Here is a 23,997-nt window from a genome sequence, read left to right as displayed (position 1 = left end):
AGACCATTCCTCTTTCACACTTTTATTGAAAACGCCTTTTAAAGTTTTGTCCTCTGGCAATGTTGCATCCACCTGTCCCTGCTGCCAATGACTGATGTCCTGAACTCCTCATGATTCTTTGAGGGCTTTCAGATGTGGCTTATAGCCCTTCTTGTCACTAACCTCAGCCTCTATCTAAGGTGACTTCAATGTTCCCTTTGATGACTTTCCAGATAAATGCAGCATCAGCTACCTGAACCCCTCTTCTCCATGGACCTTCCTTTCTATCTCAGCCATATTCTATTACTTGTCATTGGCCTTACCATGTTATTCTCTAGAACCTACAATCACTAATTAAGCGACAATCATTTCTAATTCAAACCTTGTGACTTTCCAGCATGCTCCACTATTCATACTGTAACCCCATGCTGACTTGATTCACTCATTCCCTGAACAAATACCGAATGTCTGTAATTTGACAGACACATGCAAAGCATTATTGTACACAGCAGTAAACAAGAAAGAGCATGTTCCTTCCCCTCATAAAGCTTATAGTCTATTGAGGGGAAGGTAGGCAGTACATAAATCTGGTAGCTCATGGGCTCCTTGATGACCCTGAACTTGTCAGCTGGATCCCAATTCAGGCCCTTTGTATTCACCATCAGCTCTGCCAAGAATGATCCTGCTAGAGTTAGCCCAATGTTCTCCCACAACCTTCATGGGCTATCTTCTTAATGACTCCATCCCTGTCTACTCTATTTAAGATTACAACACCCACATAAGCTTAAACCATACAAAATAATCTTAAAAATTAACGACAACATATGATTTTCCTGGAGGATTTAAAAACTTTTGCCACAACATTAAAAATCTTAATGTTGGTTATAAGTGAATATGGAAATAAAAATAATAAAACTAATATTTACTTAGTACACTAAATCTGAGACATCAGAAACTTTGACAACTGAAGGAGTATTTTGTTTAAAAAAAAAAAAGGGAAAAACCCTGAAACACATGCTGATAATCTTTGCCTTTTATCCTAATGTTTCCCCAGTAATTACCACATACCACATCATAAGGTTTACATATCCATCAGCTTATTTTCTGTCTCTCTCACTAGAATATAAACTCTCTGAGGCCAGGATTTTGTCTGCTTTGTTCATTCATATGTCTGCAATGCTTAGGACAGTCACCTAACAGACAGACGGTAGCTTCATAAGCAATTACTAAGTAATACGTGAATTCATATAAAAACAATCAAAATCGTTTTGCCAAGAAATTTTCCTAGGGGAAGTGGGGAATCCATTCCACCTTCTCTGATTCAATCCTTTTCTGGAATGGTGGGTGACAAGAATAAATAAATTGATGAAGGAAGAAAGCCATTTGTCTCTCTCTATCATGCAGATGACTGGCCAAGTATCTTCAACCACAGTGACCCCAGTGAACCATTCAGTAGAGGGCAAAGCAGTGATGCAGGAAATTAGAGAAGGAGCACAAGGCCTCCTGGGTGCAGAACAATTAAACAGGAGGGGTCCTGAATCCATTATGGAGGAACTGATAAAGTCCAAAGTCATTCCTTTTAACTCTCTGTTAGAAGAGGGAAGAGGGATTTGTTTTTCAGGGCGAGAGGCGGGTGTGAACAGAGCAGAATCAGTCGCTACTGGGGGGAAGTGGCTAAGATGCCTCTCGTAGGGAACTAAGAACTGCAGCTTCCTGACCCCAAATTCAAAGGTGATGACCAAATTGACTGTGCAGTAACTCTTGGAGAACCTGTGTGGTCTAGCCAGGAAGGAGGCTGGAGCCGCCTTGATCTGAGAGGAACTACATTGGTATTCTGCTCATTCTTTCCCAACTGTCCTGGCTCCAGTAATAAAAGCATTTTACACCACTAAGAAGATAAAGTATGCCAAATACCACAAGGACACGTAGAGAAACTGAATGGAGTCAGATAATGAAAAACATACCCTGGAATCCAGCAATTTCTTTTCATATCCAAAGCTGTTAAGGTGTAAAACAAACTAATAATAACAATCAAAGCAGAAGACATACCATTGTGTGAGGGAATGATAGTATTTAACATGAAAAAAAAAAAAAAAAGTCAAAAAGCAGCTGCATCACTGCCACAGGTCCTGGTCCAGGTTGAAGGGGAAAGGTGAGAGAACATAAAACTCAAAGAAGCTAACTCAGTGGGAGGAAAAGGACTCACCAGAGTACTGAGGCAAGGTCAACCTTTCATGCTGGGGCCCTGTCCTTTGCTCAGAGGTATTCATGCAAAGATCCACTGAAAGGAGCCTCAGATCACTGGGGAGGATGGAATTCCAAGGCCAAACACAATACCCCAGCTGGAGTCCCGTGTCTGAACAAGGGTTTGGGTCATTTTTCAAGGAGTTTGTGAAAAAGTGGACAAGCCAAGGGCCATAGCCCTGGGCTGGCAGGAAGTCTAAAACCAGACTGTAGACATGTCTCAGAAGATCCAGAAGAAGGAATGGGTCAGAAATCAGGCAGGAAATCAATACACATTAAAAAATAAGGATCTTAGAGTCAAAAAGACTTGGATTTGAATTTCACCTTGGCCATTTCGTATTTGTGGGGAAAATATCCTCTCAAATCTCCATTTCTTTATCACTAAAATGAAAATAATGTCCACTTATCAGGGCATTTGTGAGAATTAAATCAAATAAAGCATGTAAAGCACAGTGCCCAACACAAGGCAACTACTACAGAGTAGTAGTTGATAAACTCAAGTGTGATCACAGTCTCCTGGGGGATTTGCTAACGTGCAAACTTCTGGGTCCCACCTTAGTTCTGGGATATAAACTGTTAATGCTAATGTTGCTAGTGCAGGCGCCAGCCTTTGAGAATGGCCCTATATAGCAGCGGTGAAGCATGCATGTTCCGGAGGCTTGCTGGGGGTTGGATGCCAGCAGTGCACCTTGGAGATGTGTGACATTGACCCATTAGAATGACCTCTCTAAGCCTCCCTCTCTCACTGGTAATGCAACCTAATCATGGGGCATGTTCCATGCTGCTGGCATGAATAATCCGTACTGCCATGTATAAATGTTCAGAAGAGGACCTGGGAGATTTTTAAGCATCCACAAACCATTATTGTTAACTTTGGATAACTGGGACTCTGGTCATAATTTAGACTCTAGCAGAAAAGCAGTCACATCAGATCAAGCCAAGATTCAGGATCCAAAAGCTGGTATAAAGTCAGAATTGCACACTGAAGTCCCGGTGATAAGACTATGTAGAAACGAAACTTTCTCCAGGCTGGCGTGGCAATTCTTGATGGATCCTTGACAAGGGATTCCAAAGCCTTTAGTGGTCTATAGGGGTGTGATGGCAAGGAGGTCACTGTGGTTGCGGTAGGTGGTGAAGCCCTGCTGAAACACTTCTCATACCCCAAGTAGAGTTGCCTACCATAGGTACTCATCAGAAATGGGGTATGCTGGCCTGGAGGGACTGCCATTTTAAGAAGCCCTTTGCTGCTGACTCAGCCAGGGCTGGTTAGCATCTGTGGGGCAGATGATACAATCCTCTTGCTTTTATGTTTCCTTTTTTGTTCTATCAAAACAATTCTGCATAGTAACGGTCACCAAGTACCAGCATAAATAGCTTGACTCAGGAGAGTGTGGGGAAAGATGCTGTTAGCAGTGTCTGAATTCCGCAGACGTCTGATTCTACAACATTTTTCAAGGGTTTTAAAATAATTGGGTAAAACCACAAACAATGTCTGTGGTATGCACTCCTGCCCTTGGTTTCTAGACAGAGGCTTGATTTCATATGTTCTCAATCCAGGCACATTGAACTCATTAATTTCCCTACTAGTCTTTTTATGATTCTCCTCTTCTTTGAAGTAGGAAGCTGCACAGCTATAATATTGCTTTAAACCAGATCATAAATTTTAAACTTATGAAAATGCTTATTGACATTGGCAAATATTACCCTAACTGTATCCATCTCCCTGTAATTTTACGGTTAAAGAGAATTACAGAGTTAAACAGTCATCTATAAATGCCTTCCTTGGCTTTCTTCTTTCCCACCTTGGTATGTGTGTCTGTGTTTAAACCATTTGCTTAACAAATTTCTGGATCACTTTGCCCCAGACTTGAAGTTGTGCCACTGGTTTATCTTTATCATAATAAATCGCTTTTTGTGTATAGGCTGGGCCTAATACCGTATGCTCTGCTGCTACTCTAGACAGGAGATCTGCCACTTTCAATTATGATGCAATTATTTTTTTTTTCTCCCACCATCAATGACCACTGTAATATCTTTGCAACAGCAATTACTTGGTTCTCCTGGGATAGCTACTTGGGGGTACTCTGGGAATTTTAATCAAGCACCTATGTTAATTACAAAATGGTGGGGGGTGTGAGGGAGGTGCTGATTAAGCACCTTTGAATATCTATCCATTCTGGCAATTGACTGAGCTTCGGCTTTTGTAAGGATTCAACCTTTTCAGAGAAAAGAATTTTAATTTCCTCCCCTTTTGTTCTTGTTTCATAGGTGGGAGGGAGAGAAGGCTCCTCCTAGGACTTTGAAGTTCACATCATTGGGCTCCTACTATGTGTCCTTATGGATCGGGAGCTTGGCACTGATGAACACACTCAATCCTCAGTACATCCATGTTAGAAAGGCCTTATCATCTCGGTCTTACAGATGAAGTCTTAGGCTCAGTCCTGGGGGCGGACCAGTGGGGAGAATCTTTTCTTATAAAGTCCTTGGACTGGTTTGGGGAATATGATAGACAGTAAAGGGAAGCATGAAGAGACAAAGCTGCTCTATCACCCTTTACTTACTAAATTTGATTTGTTTTCAATTCTGGGCCCAAAAGACTTAATTTAAAAAAGGGGATGAAACATATTATATCCATAGATTGGATACTTCTTTGTTCAACAATCACTTACAAGGCCTGCAAACATCTGATCCTGTACGAGGCACTGAGGATAGAATAAAACAACAGAACTGTTCCTGTTCTCCCTGATCCCTTAGAAAAGGGGATGAGGGAGCCTATGAGTCGCAGTAAGAATTGCCATCATGAGAAACGTGTGCAAAGTGCTGTGGGACCTCAAAAAAAGGGGTGACTCAATTTGTCTAAAGAAAGTCACCAGAGGCTTTCAGACTGGTGATTTTTGTCTTAAAACAAGAGTAGAACACTATCCAAAAGATGCAAGGCCAAAAAAAAAAAAAAAAAAAAAAAAAAAGTGCAAGGAGATATCTAGTGAGACCAGATGGTATGTGCAAAGGTAAGGACAACTATGTGGTAAATGTGAAGTTGTGAATGTGATTGCAGTGCATGGGGCAAATGGTGCAGAACAAAATAATGAAAACTCTCAGGGCCATGCCAAGAAGCAAGAACAAAATTAATAAAGATAAGTCTCTTCTGGAAGATTCATCACTACCTTGGTGTGACCTCGCAGGTGAGTAGTGCAGGGAACGTCACATCCACCTGGACCTGCTTTCAAGGCCCATCTCTCACAGACAGATAGCCACCTTCTATCAGACAGCCTCTACTCATGAAGATGGAGCCATGAGAGGTAGCCACCTCGAAGAAGGGCCAGACATTCTAAATAGTCTGACGCAGAAAAATGGAGCTAGAAAATTCACACCTGCTCTCAGGAGGCAGAAAAATACAGCAGACATACTGGCCATTTCCCAAACCCACCTCTAGGATGAAGGAACAGAGAAAACAAAACAAAACAAAACAAAACTCGTTCTCTTAACTGTGTCTCTTAGATTCTCAAACTCGCTTGGAAGACAAGCAAGCAGCTGGTAGCTCAGCATGCTCCCTGGGCAGGGAGCCTGCCCTGGAAAGTAACAAAAAGACACAGATCCCAAGGCTTCCTTTTTCCCCTCAGGTCCATCTTTCTTTGGAACTTAGGCTACTTGCCTCTTGGCTTCATAGCATGGGAGGCCATGACTGGAGAGTTAATTTAGTCACTGTGTCCCCCTTGGGTTACTGCAGAAAAGATTTATGGCCTATATCGATTAACTACAGGGCAACTAGACAAAAATGAGAGTCCAAGATGTCCAGAGTTGGCATAGAAACCTTTTCTATACATCTTTTTCTTTCTTTCTTTGAGTGTATATGTGCATGTGTGCTTTTTGGTTCTCTCCTGCTGGGTGGTAACCATCTGTGGGTAAGGAGATGACTTTAGTTCCATTTTGTCCTCCTTCCCTCCCATCCCTGGCTCCTCTTTGCTGAAGAGGAGATTCTTGTCTGCCATCCTAATGATCTCTGTGCCACATGGGGCCCCTGATGCTGGTGCTGACAGGCTGCTCATTAGTGCCAGGGTGCTGCAGTCAGCCGATGGCATGCCACAGTTCTGCTCCTGACATTTTTTCACGGAGCTGTCACTGGAGTCATGGCGCCTGCCAGCTCTGGTTGAACTCATGCTGTGATACCTCCAGTGCCAATTAGTGCTTTAGTGTCCTGCTTGGCTGGGGAGGAAGACCTGTCAGTCCTGACAAATGGGAAATAGGTGGGTGTGTCAGGGGCGCACAGAGAGAAAGACTCAGGGCATTGGCAAGGAGAAGAGCTTCCATCCAAGGGTCACTTTGTCCTTACCAACTTGGTGAGTATTTTGGTGCCTTTGAAAACTATGAGAAACAAGGCCCAGAAAAACCAACTGCTCTCTGGGGCTCTTCAAGTAGAGCAGGAGAGCTGGGATAGGAAGGGAAGAGATTTGGCACCTGAGGAATGTTACTTAGTCCTACAGGTATGGGTCCACAGCACGCTGTGGAAAGAGATGGGTTCCTTAATAAGGGCTGGGTTTGGAAACTAATGGACATGTGGCCCTGCTCTAATTCTGTCCCCCAAAGTCTTTAGATAGCCCCAGAAAAATACAATCAATCTCGTTCCCACTTCAATTCTCATACTAGGGGGGGGGGGGGGGGGGGGAGGCAGAAAGAATTTTTCAACTAATGCTTCTCTTTTTTTGTACCAAGTTCTCTTTTTGTATATTTATTTTTTTAACCCAGGGGGAGCACTGAGGGTTTAGGTGCAATTAGGGTTGGGAAGAGTAAAACACCAAAAGGTTCAAGAGACCCAGAAAGGCTAGATGAAGAAGAGGTGAGAGAAACACACACATCGGGAGAGTGACTGAGAGGGAGTGTGGGGGGTGGAAGGGAGCTCACAGAAGACCCACTTTCAAAGTCACTTGTGAGCCTTCTCAACTTTTTCAAAAGAGTACTTGAAAAGGAGTCTCTCCTTCAAGGAGAAGCCAGGCTCTGCCACAGCAGGTCCCCTAGTAGGGGAACCTCAGGAAAGGCTTTACAATCCTGTGAAGACCAGAGAAAATGTCCTGGAGACTCCCTAGTAAACTTTCAGTAGGAAACACACAGGTCTCAATAGCAACATCAAAGTGGAGGAGAATTCCTCAAGGATCAGGATGAAGTCTTTGAACCAAGAGAACAGGCTTGCCTCTCTGGGGCATTCACTGAATCAAAAAATACTTCTTTGACGCTATCTAGGTGCTGGGCATTGTGCTAGAAAGTGAAGAAGCAAAGTGAGATGTAGTCCCTCAGAAACATACGTGTCAAAGAACTCATGGATTAGAAATCAGGACATCTCTATAACTGCTCACTGGACCTTGCTAAGCCCTCAACCAATATCTGGGTACAAAGTATTCTTTCACCAGCCTTGGTGAGGTTTTTATTTTCAGTGTTTTGTTTGATGAGAGAGAGGAGGAGGTCAGTGAGTGCACTCATGAGGGCACCTCCATAAGGACACTCAGTGATCCCTAATTCCATATGTATAGAAGAACCTGCACATCAGTTGTCAGACTCATGCCTTCCCCTGAGTTTCAGGGTTGTGGCAAGATAGGAATCTCAATCTCCTCTCTAAAGCCCTTACAGTGCAACAGCAACTAGAGACATAAAAATTGGGCTTTGAGAATACTTTTCCATGAAGAGAGAGGTCCTAAAAAGCACCTTTTTAGGATACCCTGAAAGAAATGGTATTTCTCTTTATTTAGGGAAGACTGAGAGGAATAGAGGACATTAAAGGCATTCTTTTGGACAAAGGAAGACTAGAGCTTGGGGCTATGTGAAAATAAATCCTTGCATGCCTAGATGAGGACAAAAAGATAAGACACAGGGCCATGAATGGGGAATGTGTCTAAAGGAAACAGGGACCCCTGATGCCACTTGGACCCCTGCAGGAGGATGCTGGTACTTCTACAGAGTTTGGCAAAAGGCCAATTAAACATTCATGCAGATCCAGGTGGAATTTCCATGTGAGACAGGGAGATGAGGGCACTTCTTTCTGAAATGACCAAGATCCATGAAGGTGGAAGAAATACCTGCACACTCCAGAAAAGCTGTGTAGTGGGAGAGCAGGTATCCTTACAAAACTCATGCACTTTCCTCTTGACATGTTAAAGGTGGTAGGTTCATGAGAGGAACTCGAAGACATATTGCCAATAATAAAAGAAAACTACCTTCCATGATCAATAGAAGCATGGCATTGTGGCTTGGGATGCCACCTTGAATATGGACAGTTGACACTGGATAGGGACAACTGACATTTCTTCATCCGATGTAAAGTGCTGGGCAGATGGTTTCATGGACAAGGTCCCTCCACCCTCCAGATATCACACCTAAGTGGCTGTGTATCAAAATGTATGGGCCATTACTAAAATGATGGTTAAGACTCCAATTCTCCTTTTCCATGTAAGAGGTGGTCAAGGTTAGAAATACATATTCTAAAGAGGTTTATATAAGTTTTTTTGCAAACAGCACGATATGAGTTATGATGGAAGAAACTAGGATTTCTCAGGAATGTACAAAACGAACAGATCAGTCTGGAGAGAGAAAATGCAATGACGCCATCAGTGTTGCCAATGTGGTTAGCCTCCATCAGTGATCCATTCGGGGATTATAATGGGTATGTGTGTGAGAATGGTCCATATTGAAGCATGATCCATCCACACAGAACGGGACAAATAAGACAACAGCTCCCTGCCTCTGGAGCCTTTACTAAGATGTGTCATATCTTTTTTCCCCAAAGAACCCCAAGATTGCCCCAACTTATTTAAAATAAGTACCCTTTTGGAAATATTTAGTGGGGAAAGATGAAGTTCTGACTGCTACGGGTCTCCAGTTTCAGTTCAGATCTGGCAGCAGCCCAATGACACCTCTGATCTCCAAATAATCAGTCACAGAGAAAATGGCACCCTGGTGAGTTTGAAGTGATTAGTTACTGCTTGGCGTTTCTCATCAGTTTGAATCTGGGATAGCTAATCTGGATCAGGGATCTGGAAAAGGCTGTTCATCTAAATTACTCTGATCCACAGGTAGATTCTGATTATCCTGCTCCTCTCCTCTTGATCCATCTTCTGTTTCCATAGCAGCCAAAACCCCAGTAAAATGGAAGCATCTGGCAGAGGCTCAGGTAAAGTCCCCGGGAGAAATGAGTTTGCTGGATGGCCACAAAGGGGGAAAAGGACTCTAAGGTGTGCCAGTGTGAACTTCAGCAAGATAAAAGGAAGAGGGCTCCAATGCCAGAGGAGAGACAGAAGTAATTGTGAGAAGAAAGGGTGGGAGCTGGGGACAGGAAGAAAAGGAAATGTAGAAAGAAAGAAAATTAATGCACAAATGTTTAGGATGCTGGGAGAGAAAGGGAAAGTAAAGAATACAAAAACAAAGCATGAAAGGGAAGACAAAATGAGAAGTTGTACAGAGGAGAAGAGTGAAAAAAGGAGTCAGAAAAGGACAAAGAGCTGAAGAGCCAGCAGAGAAAGAGAAGATACCAGACAGAGACAAAGAGAGACCTGCACAAGGGTAGGGCCCAGTGCCTCTTGAAGTAAGGCAAAGTGGGTCTACCTGGGATGATGAATATTCTGCAGATTCTAAAGGCACAGACTGCCTTGGCATCCAGTAGCACTGGGGACTCAGCATTAAACAGTGATGAATGGTGTGTACCACGGACGTAGAATGTCTGCCCATTTCAATGACCCCTCCTTTCGATGTGCCCTAGGGCCATGTCCTTTTGTGGATGGTCCCATGCACAGCATAAACCTCCTCCCAGATTTTGGGCCAGTCCATTGTAAGGCCACTCTAAATCGAGAGAATTGCAGACATGCGGGTACTCTCTCTGATCCCTCTGCTTGCAGTGGTAGCATCAGAAATGGTGATATGGGATAGCTCCCAGCAATTCAGGCCAAGCACACTGAAAATTGCATGACTTCTCTGAGAACCTCCATCAGGACAAATCTGTCACTATCTGCGAGAGGGAATTAGGTATTAGGGCCCATTCATAGCCCTAAACAGATTTTATTTAAAGATCCAAATGGAGTGGACACTGCGATGCTCTGCCACCTTCAGAAGAGGGGTAGGGGGATGTCTGGTGCTGCTGGTGAGCAGAACTCGGGTGCCACCACTTGTGCATACTGTCCCACTTAAAGACTCCTGGCCCCAGGCTACTATCCTTCAGGTGACAGTCCAGATTCCGTGACGGAATGCTCTGCTGGTGTAAAAGAACACCCTCTCACCTCAACATTGCTAAAAGGCAAAGCTAGCTCTAGAACTCTCCACAGTGTCTGCTGGGAATTGCACAGGTCTTCATGCAACTCGGCTTCTCCCTTGGTCCAATCCTCCTTCCTTCCCTTCCCTTTCACAGGAGTTGATCCCAAGAGCTCCTCAAATAAACTTCTTGCACACCAATCACATTCTCAGGGTCTGTTTTTGTGGCCCCAACCTGTAACACTAAGCAGATATCTACTACTATGATTCCTTTAGAATCCTTAAACTTGCAGCAACACACAGACATTTATGCATACATGCGAACACACACACACACACACACACACACACACACACACAAATACAGTTCACATTAACCAGCAATAACCACTGGAATGAAGCATCTTTATTCACATATCTGCTCAAATGTCACCTTTTCAAAGGCCTTCCCCAACCAAACCTCTGGTTCTTTAGTCAACGTAAACTACTCTATCTTCTCATCCTTTTCCATACCTGTTTTACTGTATATTCATTTTTTATCACTTATTTCCTGAGATGTAAGCTCATGAGAACAGAAACTTGTATGTTTTGTTTTATTGCTACATCCTCAGTGCTCAGAAGTGCCTGGACTATTACAAGCACTCAGTACATATTTAAAAACAGATGAAATAATTTAATGCACCTTAAAAGCTAGCTTAATGATAAATGACATCTCTCCTTAAATTCTGAAGTTTTAACATTCAATCCATGAAAGCACAAAACAACACTAGGTCTGGTCTACAAAACACCTAGACATTTAGACAAAGCAAATTTTTCAATTTAGTCACACATTGCCCTATATTTGTTATCTGGGATTAATCAGAGTGAAACAACAACAGAACCACAAAACAATTAATGGGCTAGGGACCAGATATTTGTCAACACTGAAGAAGCAGACTTGGACATTTTCCTTTCAGGACTATGGCCATTCAACACTTTCATTCATCATTATGTGTTTGTGTTTTCAGTATCTTACAACAACCACCTGAACAATGCCAACTTTGCTGATTGTTCTATCAGCAAAGTGGACCAGTGGAATTCACCCAGAACATCTTACCACCATTTCACCCAGAAACAAGTGGGATTCATTTCCCCAGAATTTGAGAGATCCTCAAATACGATTTCTGAAATTTTAAAAGATATATTCCCTGTCTTACAGAGAACACCGACATTTTCTGCAGAGGCATAAGTACATTGTTATCAGGATATCAAAAATGTAGGATCCTTTGGACCAAGTCACGAGTGCTAAAACCTCCTAGCCATGGCCAACAATTCTTCCATTTCCTCTCTTACCTTTTGGGGAGATGTGTCTCCAGGTAACCGTAGGCTCTGGTCTACCCGTTGCTATGCAGGTGAGACTGATATTGTTCCCTTCATTAATGGAGATATCTGAAGAAATCTCCACAATTTTGGGAGATACTGTGGAAACAAAACAGAGAGAAGGAAAATAAAAATCTTGTTAAAACATTCTTCTGTTATCTTATAATGATAGTTGGCAGAAAAACGCAGGGGCTGAAATATCGGGGCTATAGGAGTAAATGATGAAAAATTAGGGGAATTACCTTAAACGTGAAAGAAATATCTTACCTTGAATTTAACTTCTATTTCCTCCCATTTAAATACCGAGTCTGGGAGTCTGAATGGGAATGGATTCCACTGCAATACTGCAAGAACTGTTCTCCTAGCCTCCACCCGCTTCCTTCTCCACTCTCACCCCCACCCACCTCCGACAGACATCCACGAGTCATTCTCCACGCAGCATTCAGAATCCTCTTTATATAACTCAATTCTGATTTTATCCTATCTCTGCCTAAACACCTCCAGTTGCTCCCTATCACCTACCTGAAAATATTCAAGCTTCTCAGACCTGCACACTGGGTCATTCAGAATCAAGGAACATTCTGTGTTTCCACTGACATTCCCGGTCATCCTCCCTTTCCTTCCCCTCCTTGTTATCCCTGACCCACCACGTCCTTTCAGGCCATCACACATTCAGAATCTATATTGTTCTTTATGTCCTTCTCTCAAAACTTCTAGTCACCCTTTAAGGCCCAAATCAGATGCTATGTTGTTTCAGCTTTCCCTACCCCTACTCCTCTTTGTCCTCCACAAATTTAAGTTACTGCTGCTTCTCATCTGTGTTCCCAGAGTACATGACACATACCTGATGTGGAGTCAGAGGGCACATCATTTAGTCATAACACACTTGGTCTCTTTTCCTTCTGCACCCTAACTTAATCCCCCAAGGAGAGGAGGGATTTATCTAATTGGTAAAATTGGGAGCAGGACCCTGCTTCCTTCAGTCTTTTGTTTTAGGAACAGGCTTCTCTTAGGAACCTATATCCTGTTGTGGTCCTCCTCATACCTGCTTCACAGGAACAGCATCCTCCAGGGAGCTGTAGAGCCCACAACACAGCCAGCACTTGCCTGTGTACACTTGTTTCTTTCTGGGGATCCAAATTAGAAGCTTGTTGTTGAAGCTTGTTGTTGCTTCACATCTAAGCCTAATTCTCTGTTACCATCTTTGCCCCCAGTGAATGTGATATTCAGTTCAAGTATGACTGCTCATTTGTCTTATCTGCCAATTGGTTTATAAAGCAAGGTTGTCATTTATTGAGCTCCCAGACTCTAATTCTTGGCATTTATCCTACTATGTTTTGGTTATTTGCTTAGCATCTCTCATCCACTAACCAAGAACATTTTGACAGCCTAAGTCATGATGTACTCATATTTATAGCTGCAGCAAAAGCCTAACAAGTATTTATAGAATGGAATTATAATGGTATTCAAGGGAACCGCCTTTCCGACCTGCTACATGTGTGTAACAACATCGGGACTGGATCACATGCTTATCAGTTCAACCCACCAACACTAATTTTGGCACCTTAGTTCTTTACAAATTAAGTGGTCCCTCCATCTAGCTTACTTAGGGTTCTTTATACGAGGTCCTTCTCTTGAATAAGTCCCTCTTTGAGCCATCAGATTGTGCAATTCAAAGACACATCACCCACCCAGTATACAATGCTAGCTGTCCTGCTGGAGATCCGGGGAAACATTGACCTTATTACCTGTCCCAAAGTCAGAGGATGACCCTCATGTGGAAATCAAATTGATTGGAAATTTCTGTGATGAATTTCTTCTGCTTGGACTTCTAATTGTGTTGGAGTTTCTTCTCCATGAAAGGGGGTTTTTATGGCAATATCTTCTTCTGGGTTTTGTTCCTTCCTTCCTTCTTGCATTTTGTCTCTCACCGCTCTCCTACACTCCTGCCAACTGGGAACACTCATTAAGAAGCATGCCTTACACTTTTGGTTCCTAATCACCAGGCCCCTGCTGCTGATTTTGGTCACTTAGACTTTTCTCTCCAACTATGTAAACCTATTAGAATTGTTCAAGGTCCAACTGAGTTACCACCCCTTCCATAACATCTTCCAGATATCTCTAAATAGATGTGACCTCTCTTTCCTGGGGATCCCATAGCCTCTTCCAAGGAATTTAAAATAAACTTGTTTATATTACCCCAGTATCATCTTTCTTCTATGCTATAAAGGACCTGGATGTAACTACAGACCAAGAGCCTTACTCTTCTTTTTATTTTCTGCTGTCTTGAATAGGGTGTCTTGCATAAAGAAAACACCAATTAATCATTTTTAGATTAAATCCATACTGAGCTTCAGAGATTGAGGTAGTGTGTGTATGTGTGTGTATGTGTGTCTCTCTGTGTATGCCCATATCCCTGCACCCTCCCAACTATTTGGCAGGAGAGTCAATGTGGCGAGGGCTGGGGAGTGACCATTGGTTCTTTGATCCAGGCCCTCTAAGATATAACATTGCAAATTTACAGTTGTACCATTTTATAAAGACTAGCTTGAATCTTCCAGGACAGAAATATAATTGATGAGTTAATGATTGAACACTTGATTTGCTGACTGTCTGAAGGATCCAAATTTCTAAATGCTCTTAATCTTAAAATCACTTAAACTTGATGTATTTTATTTGCAGTCTTAACTGGAACATTAAATATCATTTCTTGCACCACCACTCCCCCGACCCATACATTTGCCTGGCCCTTGCTCCCGCCCATCGCTGGCACCCATAGAGCTATGCTTGCTTCCTGGAGGACAAGCTGCTTGCATAATGACCGTGCTGGCCTTGCAGACATTGCTTCAACTGCGCAGGTAAGTAATTTATTGATCTGTAAAGCACTCCGAGATGCTCTGCAAGGGATTATGTCACGCCAACGCCATGCAATAAAATAAAAAATGATGGACTTTGTGAACACAGGGTGATTTAGGGTTTGTAGTTGGAAGTGTGCTTAAAGTACATTTTAAGTGGAAATCAGTCTGGGTAATGAATTACTCTTGCTTTGGAAGGGCTTACTGGAGTTCATTTTCCTGGCTTCTTACATGATAGCTAATCTGCTAATCATACACTAGAGAACAATGGACAGTCCCCAAGTAGAATAGAAGGTGTTTTGGGCCAAAGCTGTCAGCACAGTAAGTATATTAAATGAGACAATCACACCTCATGCTTGGAAGAATCATCTAGAATTATCTCCCTCCACTAACAATTGGAAAGCGTCCAACTTATGAAGTAGAAGTTGAAGAAATGTTCACTGTCCTTCCAATCCTTCACAGGAGTCCAGCTCAAAGGTGGCAAATGGTTCCAGTGGAGTTTGAAAGGCAGACCATTCATGGCATCGAGCTGAGGTGGTTTGGCCAGAGTTACAATCCCAGTTATCAGAACTAAATTGGCATAGTGCCTAAGATGCTGGGGGATTTAGAGTATCATTTTCTAGGTGGCAAGTGCTAGCATACTGTCAGTATTTAAAATTAAATTGAATTGATAAGGATGTACTACGGCCTTAGCTAATTCATGTTCATAAGAAAGTTCTGGCCAACTAAGACAGAGCTATTTATATATTCATATTGTTTCCATGGATACATTCTGCATCTTACCTCTTTTCTTTATGCAGGCTGTTAGAAATATATTAGGACTGCTTTGTCTTCCTTCCTTCCTTCCTTCCTTCCTTCCCTCTTCCCTTCCTGTCCCTTCCTTTATCAATATTCATTGATCACTTCCATATACTAGCAACATGCTTAGCGCTAAGAACTCAACACTAAAAAAAGACATAGCCCTTGTCCTCAAGGAGTTTGCAGTGTAGAGATGTAAAAATAGATACCACAAGTGTATCCCCTTAGGGCACATGGGTGGCTCAGCTGGTTATGCGTCTACCTTCAGCTCAAGTCATTATCCCAGGGTCCTGGGATCGAGTCTTGCATCACTGATGGTGGTGGTGGGGGAATGTTCCTGCTCAGCAGGGACACTGTTTCTCTCTGCCTCTCACTCTGCTCATGCTTATGCTCTCTCTCTCTCTCACACAAAAGTAAATAAAAAAAAAATCTTTTAAAAAAGTATATCCCCTTAAGGCATTGTGACATAGAGGAATAGATTTGATGTTGAGGGAATACAGAGGATAGATACCTCAGCCAGCCTAGAGGCCAATGTCATAGAAGATTTTTGGATGTATGACACCCAAACTAAGCTCAAGAAAATAAATACAGATGTAGTTAAAAGAAGGACCACATGTACCCCGATGTTCATAGCAGCAATATCCACAATAGCCAAACTGTGGGAAGAGCCGAGATGCTCTTTAAATGGATAAAGAAGATGTGGTCTATATACACAATGGAATATTACTAAGCCATCAAAAAGGATGAATATCTAACTTTTGCATCAACATAGATGAAACTGGAGGAGTTTAGGCTGTGAAATAAGTCAAGCAGAGAAAGAAAGTTATATGATTTCACTTATTGGTGGAACATAAGGAATAGCATGGAGGACAGTAGGAGAAGGAAGGGAAAAATGAAGGGGAGAAATCGGGGAGGGGAACGAACCATGAGAGACTATGGGCACTGAGAAACAAACTGAGGGTTTTAGAGGGAAGATGGGAGGGGGGTTGAGTTAGCCTGGTGATGGGTATTAAAGAAGGCATGGATTGTATGGAGCACTGGGTGTTATATACAAACAATGAATCATGGAACACTGCATCAAAACCTAATGATGTACTGTATGGTGACTAACATAACATAATACAAAAAAAAAAGTCCCAAGAAATGCCTAATCAGTTAAAAAATTAAATAAAGAAAGAAAAAAAGAAGAAGCAGAAGAAAAATAAAAGTGAATCTGAAGAGGGAAGAAATTGTAGGCAAAGGAGACAATACAAGAAGAATCCTATCATGAAGAGTTTCTGTGGCCAGGCATAATTGGTGATGGGCAAATGCCTGGGCCAAAAGCCATTCAACAAACATTTAGTGAACACCTCCTGTATACACAACTGTGTTAAACATACATGAATGACATGCAGAGATATACAAATTTGGTTGGCCCTCTATGAACTTAGCTATCCATTTGGGAAAACAGTGTATAAACATCCCAGAGGGTTGAAAAATAAGGCAAAATTTGTCCCAAAATTTGTGTGGTTGAATGCCAAATGAGTGGTACAAACATTAAGCTCTGTAAGTTAGGAAGAGGGAAGATCACAGCAAGTAGAAGTGTCACAGTGACTTTGCCTTATCCCTTGAGTCTATTCTGGAGGCAACAAAAGGAAAAAAAACAGTTACAAAGGCTGAAAAAGTGAAGTTGCTTCAAGTAGGACAGGAATACATGGGCACAACATGGAAGGCAGAAATCAGCAAATGTATGAAGATGGAAAGTTGATTTACTACAAAAGACAAAAGAGAGTAGTGGTTGAGATCCTGGCTAAACCATGTTCCAACTGGGTAGCCTTAGCCAGATCACTTCACCTCTCTGTGCCTGACTTCCTCATCCATGCAATGAAGCAATAATTCCATGTACCTCACACGTTTCTTCTGAGGATTTAAGGAGTAAGTTTATAAAATGGACTTAAAGGCACTCCTAGCAATATGAAGTGCCCAATAAGTTGGTTTTAATATTGAATGTGCTTGGAAACACATGTATGTAGTGTTAATACAGAATGGATGCTTGATAAATTTTAATTGACTCGAGGAAGAACGGGACACAAGATCAACGAGGTAAGCTGAAGCCAAAGTATGGAACAGCCTGAATGACTAGGTCCTAGATTTTCATTCTATCCTATAGCCAATGGCAAGCAATTGTAATTTTTTAAAGAAAATATGCCATACAATTTCAATGTACTTTAAGCAAAATAGATCTGGAAACGATGTGTCAGAAGGAATGGGATAGACAGAAATTAAAGTCAAATAAATTAGTCCATATTAGAGTGAGATTCAAGGCTTGGGTTCAACTACTGGCTCTATAAGGATGGAAAGAAAAGAAACGTCCAGGAAAATATGCAGGTACTTGATGATTCCTGGGATAGGGAAACTAGAAACAAAGAGTCAAATATGAATGCCACTTTGTTCAGCAGCAGCTGGATGGCTTAGTTAGCAGAACACAGGATGATATACGAAGATCTTCCTTGGGGAAGGATAATATTTTGATGAGTTCGATTCTGTTTTAGGCATTCTGATGGTGAGATTTTCAAGGGCATGCAGGCAGATCTATCCTTCTAGCACTTACAGTGATACCATCAAAGGTCTGAGACAAGTTTCCAGAACATGGTTTGACAATAAACAGCAGAGGAATGAGAATCGAAGCCACAAAAGTCAATGAGATGTGCTAGGAGTTCATGGTTCTTTTAAAAAGGCCATTATGTTGTTTCCACAAACATGTATGTGACATCTCTGCTGACCTGGAGCTCTGAATCTAAAGAACACACCAATATGGAAATAGGAAGACCAATAAGTGAGTAGGTTATGTTTGGGAAGGAAGGCAGAAGCCCCCTGAGCCACACTCTGAATACTCTGGATACAGGTTTACATTTAATACATTATGTCAAGGTTTAATCTGGATCTTATTGAATTCTAATTCAAAAGTATAAATAATTAAATAAGATAATTATTGAAACTATTCTAGGGAACTTCTTCACTCTTGGTTTAGCTTCCACTGCCCAGGTGTTAAGTTTTAATAATTATGTCATTAATAAATAGCAATTTTCTGTTTTTAGCCCACAGTGGATATCCTATTAAATCCAAATTAAGATGCTTTATTAAGCATTGCACAGTCCTGTGGGGCTGGGAATACACATAAGCCGTATGGACCAGGTTATTCTGCATGACACACGCAGATCTATGCATCCCAGATGGCTTCCTTTACTGCCAGTGGCACTCCCCTCTTGCTTCCTCTCTCTAGCAAAGATCTGAGATGCCCATGGCAACTCAGGATGGTTTTCACAACTCCTTCACGGCTCCTTCACTGTTAAGGCCTTGGGACCTCTGTCCTTATAGTACTAAAAGGACCAATCTGGAACACCTTTAAGTTTCCTGGTTTCTGGACCCCACACAGAGACTCTCAGGTGCATGTCAATGGCCTGGTGCATGTTCAATCTATATCAAAAAGCTTTTAAAGATGCAATCAAGCAGATGTTGGTTTGCGACTGATTCATCTTTTCACACTGGCCACTGTGGACCAGCACAGAGTCTAGTGCAAAACTGAGTTGTTACACAATGGAATCGGGTTATGGTAAAATATGCTTGATCTAGGACCTTCTTTCTTTCATCTAGACAGATCAGAGAAGAGCTGATCATGAAGCATGAAAACTCCTTCCTTGATCTCAAAAGCCATTCATGGACCAGACCTTGCCTCTTCTGTCTGTACCCAACCCAAGTCACTTTCTTCTTCTCCTCACTCCACTGGCTACCTTTCCTCCTGAAACACCACAAGGCTTTCATTCCTTGATCCAGATTCATTCTGCTTGTCTTTCTCCCTGTTCTTCACCTGGCTGATTCTTATTCTTTAAATCTTAACTCCTCTATGAAGCCTTCCTTGATCACCTTTTCTAAAATGGAACCTTTAGAATGACAGATGGTTGCATAATTGCCAGCTTCTTCCAAGTAAAATATAAGTTCTGTTGCTTGTTTTGTTCATTGAAGTGCTCTGCACATACCAGCATGTCTGGCACAGCTGTTCAATAAATATTTTTGAATGAATGAGTTAGGATATTTTTATAAGACTGTTTGGAAATGCAAATAAATTGAAAGGGATGACCTTCACCAAGATCTTAAAATGACCCCTAAAGGTTCAGCATCTATGATGATACTAATAGATACTATTTATTAAATACTTACTGTATAATAGTTGTTTTACATATGTTGCTTTATTTTATCCCTATATAAACCCCACAAGTAGTTATTATTTCTAAAATGACTACTGTCCTGGTTTACCTAGACCTGAGGAGTTTCTTGGAACATAGGACTTTCAGTGCTAAAACCAGAAAAGTTCCAGGCAAATGGGGTGTGTTGGTCAATCTCATTATTTCTTTTCCTACATTTTACAGATGAGGATAATTATATGCAGAGGCATCAGGAAAACTGTTCAAGGACATACAACCTAAAATTGCAAAGTTGTGGAGTGTGTTTTTTTAAATGAGGAATTATATGAACTAGAATTTTTTTTAAGCATGTGGAAAAAGACACTAAATACATACACACATACACATGGGCACTGACATGTTATGATTTTCTGTTGTGTGTTAGATATTTTACAGGAAGCTTGAATTGATCTTGACAGAATTCTATGAGGCAGTACTACTATTCCTATTTACAAATTAAGAAACTAAGGCTTAGTGAGATTTTTAAATTTGCTCAGTTACCCAAGTAAGTGTCAACAGTGAGACCTGAATGATCTGAGGTATATTGCCTTCATATGGAGAGTTAAGTCCAGTGGAAGGCAGATTCCTATCTCTGCGACCTTTGGAGCTTGCTGAACTCATTTGTCCCTCGCCCATCATCCCCCTTTACCTCTCTGTGTGAATACTGGCATGCCCACAGTACATTCGGGAAAGAAAGTCCTCTCTGTTCATTTGTATGTGCTTTTACTCTCTGAAGAGGGGAGGGGAGGTTTCTGTAGTATATTTCTTGGACCATCCCACATTTGCATAAATATCTCATCCTCCCCCTTCTCCATCTCCAGCACTTCCTAATCAGCAACCTCGCATTCAGATTCCACTACTGTGAGCTGAGGCAGGGAGCTGTACCTTCTTGGGTGGCTTTTCCTGGAAGCAACACCATAGCTGCTGCTTCCCACAACCAGGTGTTCCTAGCTATCTCTCCACCATGGTGGAGAAATAATCAATCCGATATACTGGTGGGTCCCCTGAGATCTTATTTGGCTTATTTGGACTGAAAAGACTAGTCCTTCTATCCTCTGTCCTTCCTTTTCTCCTTCCTCCCTCGCTTCCTTCTTTCCTCCTTCCCATCTTTCCTTCTCCCTTCTTTTCAATAAAAATATCTGTATAATGGAATGCACATTCCAATATTGTAGGTTATGTGGGACTTTTCATCCTTTGATAAAAAGAACCCTAACCTTTGCATCAGAAGATCTGGTGAGACCAGACCCAACAATTACTAGCTGCATAAACTCACATAAATCATCTAACTCACTGATTAATTTAATTATGTTAATATCTTGCCTCTTCAGAATAGATGTTCTATACATCAGACAAAACTATGAGAAATCATGTTTTAAAAGTAAAGTACTGGGGTACCTGGGTGGCTCATTGGGTTAAAGCCTCTGCCTTCAGCTCAGGTCATGATCCCAGGGTCCTGGGATCGAGTCCCCATCGGGCTCTCTGCTCAGCAGGGAGCCTGATTCCCCCTCCCTCTCTGCCTGCCTTTCTGCCTACTTGTGATCTCTGTCAAATAAATAAATAAAAATCTTAAAATAAAATAAAAGTAAAGAACTATTCAAATGTGATTTATTAGTGTTACTAAAAATGTGTACCTCTAAAGGCCACTATGAAGACAAATACAGACCCTAGGAGCAGTGGTGTTGAGATGGGACTCCATCCCTCACCAAAGTGGGTGCTAATCATTACTTCAGATGAGCTAGGGGTTTGGAGACAAACATATCTTTAGGTGAGGATGCAGGCTGCTACCTGGGGTGGGCATAGGCAACAGGACCCCATTTCCTTGCTGGCAGTGTGCTTGCTGCCTCCAATTTCCAGAAAGAAAAGGTCAGATTACAGACATTCAGAATCCCAAATCAGAATTTGAAAATGCTCTTAATGACAAAGTTCAGGCCAGCTATTATTTATTTCACCAGAACTCTTTTGTCACTTCTTACATCTCATTCTTTCTCTCTCTCCATATTAAAGCCCTTCATGTTGGCTGGAAAATCATGAAGCCCTGAGAGAAAAGCTAGTGATTTATTCAGGATTAGTCATAAACCACTGGTTCTGAAGTTTGGAATTCGTTCCTTTCAGGATCAGCTGAAATGTGGAAGGAAGTTTTTATGAGCTCTGCTCCCTGACCCAGTTTAGTCATTCCTGATAGAGACATAGGAGAATAAAATAAACACCATGCATTCCTCACTCTGTGCTTTCCTGCTTCTGGGCATATTAGCGTAAATTGAATTTCACAGCAACTTACCTGTCACTATAAGTGCTCCATTATATTTGGTAACATCCAAGAAATTGCTAAGAAGCATCTCTTCATCAATTGTTTAAGGTGGGCACATAAGGGTATTATTGCTAATCATGGTGTGGATCTGCCATCCAGGCAGGCCTTGTTGTTAAGCAGTTTCTAGTAGAACAGCCCTTGTTTTGGGTTAAATGTGTATGACTGCCTTCATGCCCCATTCGCTGAATAGGACCAGATTTTTAGGGACCAGGTCATGAAGGGAGGAGAGAGGGAATGGGAAGGGAAGGGCCACTGAACGCCTTCTGTGTTAAGCACTTTGCTGGAGATTGACATTTACTGCTTCCTTTTAAATCCTCATGGAAATTCATATGCATTATCCCCGTTGCACAATAAAGACAACAAAACTCAGAAAAGTTACACAAGTAACTCAAGGTCTCCATACAGGAAGTCAGACAACTGCAATTCACTAATAAGGTGTCCTTTAAAAAAAAAAAAAATCAGCTACACTTTACACAAACTAGAGGTCCTCAAAAACTAAAGTAATGCTAACCAAAAGGGACTCAGTTAATAATCTGACTCACTTACATAATGTCATGAATAAAAAAAGAGAAATTCAAGATAATATTACTTTTTATTACTATTCCTCATTGAAGAGAACTAATATTTGTTGAGTACCCAATAAATACTAGGTATTTGTTATGCATTTTCCCATTTAATGCAAAACACTGGGGCTTTAAATAGTTAACAGTGTGCTCAAAGCCTAGTGCCACCTAGAGAGTGGCACTATGTGCAGAGAGTGGCAGATCCTGGACCCCACCCCTTTCTACAGGGTTTTGGAGATCACGTGAAATTTGTAGGTATAATTGAAATCACTTAGTGAACTGCTAATCACTCCACAAATGAATGCTATTGTGATTGAGATAATGCTGAGTTCAATCAATTAGTGGTAAACAGCATAATTGTCTGCTGTAAAAATCCACCCTGGAATGGCTGACCAGGATTTCTCCAGAGCGCACCTGTGACATCTTCTGACATGCATGTTTTCTTCACATGCATCTCCAAGGTGGAGGCTGGCAGGAAGTTTCTGATGCCTCCTGTTTCTAATTCCTGCCCACCAGGAACTGTCTACTTTTGTTTTCGCCAGCAGCCAGAGCCTGCCACAAAGCCTCTTCAGGCAGTTTCCTTTGTTCCCCTGGCCTCTGGCATCTGGCTATGTCTCTTGTGTTCCTAAATGTAGAATGCCGCTCGTGTCTGTGAAGCTCAAGTGGCCAGTTAAGGTAAGCTATAAAACCATGTCAGTCACTTTGCTGCAATCACCTGACCTATCAGCTCTCCCCTCCTCCAGAAAGATTTCCTTGCATAAGCTCCAAAATATCTTCAGAGAAATGAGACGCAGACCCCATCTGGCTCAGGACAAGGCTGGCTACCCCAGACCTTAGCTAGAGAAACTCTTTAGGGGGTCCTCTTTCTCTTCAAATTTAGGAAGAGATTAGCTTACTCTGCCCCTTGGATGTTCTTGCCTCTGCTCATAAACCCACCTTGTGGAGAGAGGAATAGTCTTTCTATAACCTTCAGTGTTGTCACCCAACACACATCTCCAACTTGTGACAATACAAGGAACCACATATGTAAGTGTGTCTGTGTATGTCACCATAATCTCTTGGCCTCTTGGCAATGATTCTCTTGGTTCAGAGTCTCCTCTTGCTCTTAAGAGCTGCCTGGGTGGGCAGGTACCCAGTATACCCCTCTCTTGGCTGCCCCATCCAAATCAGATAGAGACAAGGGGGCAGAGATGAAGCCCCTGGCTTCCGGAGGTCCCACACTCAGCCCTGCAAAAGCCTGCTTCCCGGGATTGCCCATCCACTGGCTGTTGACCAGGCCAAGTTGGCTTACCTCCTCAGCTGCTTTGGTGGTGTCTCCGGCTTTCATTCCTAATTGCCTAAAAGCAGTGGTAGTTACACACTGACACATGGGCTATCAAACCAGCTGGCTACAGTTGGGAGGTTGTGGGGAGTCCTCCCCACCCCATCCTTGGCTGTGGTATGGT

General features: G+C 42.1%; 1 protein-coding gene across 10 annotated transcripts in view; it reads right to left on the bottom strand.

Annotated features, from left to right (window-relative positions):
* Window positions 1–23,997, bottom strand: part of NTM (neurotrimin) — a 918,697-nt gene that overhangs the window by 101,152 nt on the left and 793,548 nt on the right. For all 10 annotated transcript variants that reach the window (XM_032868947.1, XM_032868956.1, XM_032868957.1 and 7 more), the window contains one exon: window positions 11,782–11,907. In XM_032868947.1, the coding sequence (XP_032724838.1) occupies window positions 11,782–11,907 (126 nt within the window). The remainder of the gene's footprint in view (window positions 1–11,781; window positions 11,908–23,997) is intronic.

Source organism: Lontra canadensis, unplaced genomic scaffold, assembly GCF_010015895.1.
Source record: "Lontra canadensis isolate GAN:19392208 unplaced genomic scaffold, GSC_riverotter_1.0 scaffold36, whole genome shotgun sequence".
NCBI lineage: Eukaryota > Metazoa > Chordata > Mammalia > Carnivora > Mustelidae > Lontra > Lontra canadensis.
Note: the sequence above shows the minus strand (reverse complement) of the source record. Positions and strands in the feature narration are given on the sequence as shown.